The sequence below is a fragment of the Apodemus sylvaticus genome, chromosome 21, assembly GCF_947179515.1.
Source record: "Apodemus sylvaticus chromosome 21, mApoSyl1.1, whole genome shotgun sequence".
Taxonomy (NCBI): Eukaryota; Metazoa; Chordata; class Mammalia; order Rodentia; family Muridae; genus Apodemus; species Apodemus sylvaticus.
In genome coordinates, this window is record NC_067492.1 from 47,434,685 (window position 1) to 47,442,031 (window position 7,347).

At 42.7% G+C, this 7,347-nt stretch overlaps 1 protein-coding gene across 2 annotated transcripts; it reads left to right on the plus strand.

Annotated features, from left to right (window-relative positions):
• Window positions 1-305: 305 nt before the first annotated feature.
• On the plus strand, window positions 306-6,713 carry Scoc (short coiled-coil protein). Of its 2 annotated transcripts, none has more exons than XM_052166913.1 (4): window positions 306-416; window positions 3,149-3,220; window positions 3,507-3,590; window positions 5,112-6,713. In XM_052166913.1, the coding sequence occupies exons 2-4, from the start codon at window positions 3,199-3,201 to the stop codon at window positions 5,252-5,254; spliced, it is 249 nt and encodes an 82-aa protein (XP_052022873.1). In that variant the 5' UTR covers window positions 306-416; window positions 3,149-3,198; the 3' UTR covers window positions 5,255-6,713. The 2 variants fall into 2 exon arrangements, with proteins under 2 accessions (XP_052022873.1, XP_052022874.1); XM_052166914.1 differs by having other exon boundaries at window positions 3,510-3,590.
• The last annotated feature ends 634 nt before the right edge of the window (window positions 6,714-7,347 follow it).

The window sequence follows — 7,347 nt, forward strand, 5'->3', positions numbered from 1 at the left end:
TCCCTCCTCCCTCTCTCTTTTAGCCTAGAGTGACTTTCCCCCTCACTTTCTAGGTTCCTGGCAAGACAAAAGATGCTCAGCAAGGACCGCTTTTTTTGGGGGGGGGGGCGCATCTTCTCTTCTGCGCCGTGATTGGTCGCTACTTTTTTGGGACACGCCCAACAGTCCTGATTGGGCGTCAATGCCCTTTTGTTAGGGCAAAGGTGGACCCCGGTGCTCTGCCACAGGCCTGGCGGGGCGTCCGGCAGCCAGTGCGCAGGCGTGCAGTCTCGAGTTAGGATTGGTGGGAGGGCGCCTCCTCGCTCGGCGCACGCTCCGTAGGCGGGAAGGGCGGAGCCGACGCTGTCAGTTGGTCCGAGAGCGGCGGCCTGAGGCTTCCTACCTATCCCGCCTCCTCCCGGAGCCTCAGACGCGAGGTGAGGCGGCTAGGAGCTGCGAGGGCCGCGGCCCGGGCACTGCCGAGGCCCTGCGGGGTGGGGCGGGATGGAACGGGGACCCGGGCGGCGGCGGCCTGGGCGCTGGGGTGCGGCGCGGCGAGGCCCGACACCCCACCGAGCGCTGCGCAGCCGCCTTCCCGGCCGCTCGCCGCGGGCTCGGTGGGAAGAGCCGGACGGTGCGGGACTGGGGCGCCGTGGGGTGCGATGGGACTGGGTGGTGGGATGGGAGAGGACGCTCTGCAGCCGGAGCTACCTTCCAGCTCGCTGCAATTCTCCTGCTTCAGCCTCTCGAGTGCTAGGGTTCGTTTGCAGGCGTGGTGGCCCATGCCTGTCTGGGGTGGGACGTCTTTGCTAGAACCTGAATTTGTTTCTTTGTCAGCTTTTCTCAAGCGTCCTGCGGAACAAATATTGAGGAGTAAGGTTTGGGAAGGAGAAATCATAGGTTCTCGAAAAGCCAAGATTTCTGTCACACCGTCAGAGACTGACGTCGTCGTAATAGCCATAAGGACAGAGGTCCCCAAACCGTTATCCGTGTCTGAGATGCAAAGCTGTGCGTAGGAATCCCAGTGTCTGTATGCTCCAATGATTAAACTGGATGCAGCTAGCTCCCCGGGGATCTAACTTAAGTTTGATCCTTACCGATGATGCAGTTCCTTGATTTCCATCGATTTTGAAACCCCCAAAATGTCAAAGCGGAACATGAACGGATAGAAACAGATCGCACTGGAGTGGATGTTGAAGCAGATGAAATTTTATATTTGTTTTGTTTGTGGAAACGCCAAAGGAGTCGAGTTTTTCAAACTCAGGTTAGGACCTTAATTATATCTTGGCTATGAAACATGAGGCAAGGCCTCTAGCCTTTATATAAGGCTTAGTATTCACATCTGTGAATTGCATTTTCCTTTTGTTTTGATAAAACTATATATATATATATATATATATATATATATATATATATATATATATATATATAGTGTTTAGTGCATTACTGTAGTGCATTGGACTTTTAATTTTTCAAAGCCCTGTATTTCTGGTGATTGGATAACAGATGACAATGGTAGGTGCAGAGAAGTCTTGCGGTTGAATCTGGAAGGATATTAGGGAAATGTCAAACCTATATCTGAGTTATGGCCAGCTGAGGTGGAGTGATGGGACATTGGCTATATCCTTGACTCTGGATGACTACTGTGATGTGAATTAAGCCACTTTCAGAATAGGCCATGAGTTCTAATACAAGGCTTTTGGCCTCACGTTTTTCTAAAGCTTCTTCTGTGGTCCAAATGAGAGTAGAGGTGAAAAGTTCCGTTAACATCTGTTGAATACTTACTAAGTACACACATATTTGGATGTATTAAATTCTCAGAACAAACCCATGAGATGCATAGTTATTAGTTCCATTTTATGGATGAGGATACTGAGGCTGAGGTTTTTAAACTTGACCAAATTTCAGAGCCTAAATAGGAATTTTAATCACTGTGCTAAACATCACCTCAAGAAGTCGTCTTAGAAGGTGCAGTGTGAGCACTGTCATATCCCTGAAGTCTTACTGTCTCTTTTCCCCTTTCTATATTCTGGATTCAAGTTATAAAAGGTTCTCATCCACTAGTAAACTAGATGCACACAGGCATTGAGATTTCCTGTGATTTTCAAAGAAAAGTCTTTTAAAGCACTGACATAAAGATCTCAGAGCCAGGGCAGGTGGTAAGTTACAAAATAATTGTGTAAGGTTGTGTGTATTTGTGTGTGTACATGTGTGCTGCATTCAGTTACCCCTCAAATTCCAGGCTTGGCAGTGTGCATGTGTTTGGGAGGTGGAGGTGAGACCTGGGGCTTCCTCACAAACACAATAGAACCAGTGGATTCCAGGTTCACGGTCTTATAAACAAAACAAAACAGTGGAAGAGGCATTGAGGGAGACAGCCAAAGCCTCTACATATGCACAAAGACATGCAGATACACATAAACATGTACACAGACAGAAATGAACACATAAAGCAACTTTGTCGAATCAAAAATTGAACATTGTTTAAATGAAGAGGAATACTACTTTCAAAAAATGACCATGCAGTGTTTCATACATTTGGTTGACTAGAAGAATTTTTCAAGTGTGATTATCAAATACTATAATAGGTTGAATAACTTTAAAAATAGAATTAAAACCCCCTAGTAATTCACTTCCCTGAGGGGCAGTGCACTGAGGTGGGAAGGGCAGGCAAGGGCTGCTTTGCACTTGAAGCAGGCTAGCTTTACAGTGGTGCTATGTAAGGATGCTCGATAGCTTTCAGACTGAGCTGCCACCCTGGGCATTCTTCCTCAGATTTTTATGTATGTACCTTTGCTCCTTTTTGTAATCGTCCTTAATAAAAAGATTTACAATGTTTCTGAATCTTCCTTTAAAAGTATTATCCTAATTTGGCAAGCTTGCGGTTACGATGTTTCCTGTCGGGTATTTACATTTCCGTCTCCCTTTGCTAGCACATGTCAGTTGATACGTCAGTGTGCAGAGGTTAACGTCAGGGGCTTGGCTACTGAGCAGCTCAACAGCATCTTTCCTTGTATTTATCTGTGGAACTGTTGTGTCCTTGGCTGATCTGTGCATGCACACTTAGTACTTCAGAGCAGTAAAGCACGGAGAGCAGGCATTCAGGAACATGGTCTTCTGCAAAACAAATGTGTGTTTTACTGTTACATGTTTCTTTTTCTTCCTACAGACCGTTCATTAAAGAGTTTGCGTTCAGGAGCTGAAAGTCTGTTACCCAAGATGATGAATGCTGACATGGATGGTGAGGTCTTCATCCTCTGGCTTTCTGGATGTTTTTGCTTCATTAAGCAATGGAAAGAGCAGAGCACTGCTTCCCCTTTACTTTAGAAAGCACCCAAGGTGGCTTCCATTCTGTAATTGTGTGGCAGTTCATTTGTTATTTTCTGCTTAGTGCTGTCAAGTGGAGGCTCCTTTAGGGACTTTGTGAGACAGTTAATGGTTGTACAGTGTTCTGCAGAATTTTAAGTGTTGCATGCCACACCTCACACAGTGTTTATTAATGGTAAATTTAACGCTTTTTATTATAGCAGTTGATGCTGAAAATCAGGTGGAACTGGAAGAAAAGACTCGACTTATTAATCAAGTGTTGGAACTCCAGCACACACTTGAAGGTAGATAGAAGTTAACTAGATGCCATTCATGAAAACTACTAAATGCAAAGTCCATGTTAATAGTTTTTTGTCTGTCCGGTGGGTGTGCATGCCAGGGTGGTGTTGTGCAAGTCAGAGGGTGACCTCCATTCTGTCTGCTCCATGGGCCTTGGACTTGAACTCAGGTCCTGAGGCTTGGGTGGCAGTGTGACCCAAGGAGTCACGTTGCTGCCCAGTCGTTGTCTCTCTTCCTGCTGTCTGCAGTTGGCTGTGGTTTACAGGACACACGTGCCCACTCAGACCAGTCACTGCTCGGTTCTGTAGGGGCTTCAACTGTGCTGACTTAGTGTGAGAGCTCTCTTAAAATTCTGGCAATGTGTTACTAAGCTTGTTTTAAGAAATCTCTATTAAAATGAAAAGAAACACTACTTCTAAAGATTAAAATTGATCTTAGAGGTTTTTCTTTTCTTTATTTTTTAACTTCCTTCCATAAAATTAATATTGCCACCTACCTGGTTTTTGATGTTTAATGACATTGCGTATTGTTTTTTCTGTTTGGGGCACAAAGTGAGCAGTAGCTTCTCACTGACGGTGACAGTCACACACTCAGGTCACCTCAGTACCTGGGCCTCGGCCGTTGCTGCTCTAAAGCACTGAGGTCCCCTTAAATGCTGCTTGAAAAAGTGTCTCCCGTCAGTTACACGTCTGAGTGGCTCGCTTCCTGAGTCCTTCAGAACTCTGGTCAGATTACCTTTAGCAAAAGAGTTAACTCTGAAAAAGTGCTTCTAGTCTGCTTTAGTGACCCTTAGCCATTTTTGCTTTTTTTTCCTAGAACGTTGTGACATACTGTCTATTGACATGTTTAGTGTTTTCTCTAGATGCCTGGACCCCACGTTACTGAATCACAGGTGCTCACACACAACCATGTTTTTCTCTGTTGCTTCTAGAATGGTGCCTGCTTCTGTTGGCCACTATGCATCTGTTCAATATGTGAACAGACATAATTGTTTATTGCTTCTTTCGGACCTGCATCTTTTGAATTTTTAACGAATATAAAACTGTAAAAGGATCAGCTGCTTGGGTCTTTTATCCAGCTTAGGAATCCAGCTGTATTAAGCTGTGCATCTTACACATTTCCAGTAAAGACGTAGTCATTTTGTGTGGGAGGACACACACACTTTAGAAATACACTGTTTTCTTAACCACCATAAGAGTTAATACAATTGCTCTCTACAGATTCCCGCGTCCCATGGGAAACACTGTTAACAATCACCATTTTCTGACTTGTACTCAGAAAAGTTTTTTTTTTTACCCAAGCCTTTCCCCCACAGTAATCTGAATTAAAAAACAGAAAACTTATTAATTAATTAATTAATTAATTTATTTATTGTTAGTGCTACGAATCAAATTCAGGGTCTCACATATGCTGGGCAAGGGCTATAGCATTGAGTTACACCCCTCAGCCTGCTCTCACATTTTGTTACATGGAGTCATTGCCATGATTTTATCGGTAATCACATTTTTATTTATTTTTTAATATAGATCTTTCTGCAAGAGTAGATGCAGTTAAGGAAGAAAATCTGAAGCTAAAATCGGAAAATCAAGTTCTTGGACAATATATAGAAAACCTCATGTCTGCTTCTAGTGTTTTCCAAACAACTGATACGAAGAGCAAAAGGAAGTAAAGGGCTTACTCCCTCTCTTCCGTGGATGGCTGCTCTTTCCTCCCCTAAGGCTTGGGTATGATCCAGAAGTTAGAGTGTCTTTGTTTGCTTCCCCGAGTATTTATAAAGAGAATGTCAGATCTAGGTAATACTAATGTTTAACAGGAGCATCTCTGAGTTAACATTATATGTATATGTTAGTCTATGAAAATGTGCACATGTAGAGACTTTATATTAGAATTACAGATATTTATGAAACTTGAAGATGAATGTTTTGCCAATTTGCTGATATATATATAGGTTTAGCACTGTCTTTTATCATAAGTCTAACTAGTAAAATATACAAGAAAATAACCATGTTGTGAAAAAGTGACCAAAACCATGTACTGAATCACAGCTTCTGAACCCTGTGCACCGCCCTGTGCCTCTCCTCCACCTGCCTCGTCCTTCCCATCCCCCTCCTGACAGTAACTTCAGTAGTCATCTCCAACAGAGTGACCTGAACTGTAATTGTTGACACTTAACCAAAATAAGGGACTTCCTTATCTAAGGCTTGCCATCTGTGATATTAGTAATAAGATAGGATTGCTGGTTTCTCTTTAACCAATTGAAAGTAGATTGAAGCTATCACAAATGAAGGGTTTTCTTAGAAATGTAAACTGTCACACCAAGAAGCTAAAAACTCCCTATTGCATAAAATAGTCCATTTGATGTTGAAAAGATAGGAATGCTGGTCATATGTGTGTGAGAAATAAAAAAAAAAAAAAAGCAAAACAAAACAAAAAACCAAAAAACCCCCCAAAAACAAAACAAAACAAAAAAAAACAAACTTGAGGAAAGATAGGAATAGGAAGGAAAACAGGATTAACAGAAATAACCAACTCCCAATGTTTTCCCTCTAAATGTGTGTTACCTCTAGCCCACAGCTGCACTTTTGGGACATATATGAAAATAGATTGAGTCTAATGTAAGTGGATTAAGAGAGACCAGTTAAGAGTTTGGTCTCAAGGTTTCTTTGTACCCAGGAAATGAACTTTTGCAAAATTAATTGAGAGTATATTAGTAACAGAATCATGAATATGAAAGAGTTTTGTATATGTGATAATTATTAATCTTAGTATTTTATCTCAGTTATTCCAGAATTTCTATAAACTCAACTTAGTTTGCAGAATTTGTCATTGTTTTAACAAATTTTAAAAATCTAGTTTACAGCTTCCATTGATAAGGAGCTGATATCAGAAATAATAGTAAGGTCTTAGGAAAGATCCGCTAACGCAGCTGGAGGCTCTTACACGGGCTGCTTTGACTTGTGGGATCATCTAATGTATTAATGGAAGCCTGGATGAGTGACGTTAGCTGTATGGATATGTAATGCAATCCTCACATTGCACACATTTTGCAACCCTTTTGTGATCTTGTTACAAATATTTAAAATTGTGCCCAAGTTCTGCTTTGCTGTTTAATAAAAAGTTGTTTCAGAGGTTGTGTTTTGTTACACTTGTTAATAAGTACATGTGCCTTGGGTATCCAGGATATGCGGTATCACATTGTGGTATCACATTGTAATAGTGCATCTTATTTAAGCACCCAAGGCTGCTACAGGGTAGCCCTTTAGTAGCAGTGTTGCAGAAGCTCACCCTCTATTGGAGTTCTCGGGAAGGGGGCTGGATTGGGTTAGACTCCTTACCCTCCTTGTTCCCAGGCTAGAGAGCTCTGCTACATAGATTGGCCTGTCATAGCTTCTGTATCACCAGTTACACCATTCCGTTTGCAGGAAAGAGTTTTCGAGTGCACAGAATCTAGGTATTAAGGGTTCTGTCTTGAAATGTCCAGGCCTCTCTACATCCAAGGCCTTAGATTGGTCAAGCAGAGTGAGTTCTTTCTTGTGCAAAGAAGTGAAGGACTTGTCATAGCCGCCTCAGCCACAGCTTGTTTCTTCCTACAAAGTGTCTGGAACTGTGTTTCCTCCAGAGAAGGCATTCCAACACCCACCCAGCCAGCTAAGGACTGAGCTCAAAATCCAAGATCTCCCTTGAGGTCCCTCACTTTATCTGTTCTCACTCTGCCTGGTCTAGAGTGTTATGGGACAGGATAGCCAAGTAAAAAGCTCTGGG

Coding starts and splice junctions, on each gene's coding strand:
- Scoc (XM_052166913.1), top strand. CDS start 3,199: ATGATGAATGCTGACATGGATG. Junction 3,221..3,506: donor GATGAATGCTGACATGGATG/GTGAGGTCTTCA, acceptor TTTTTATTATAG/CAGTTGATGCTGAAAATCAG. Junction 3,591..5,111: donor ACTCCAGCACACACTTGAAG/GTAGATAGAAGT, acceptor TTTTTAATATAG/ATCTTTCTGCAAGAGTAGAT.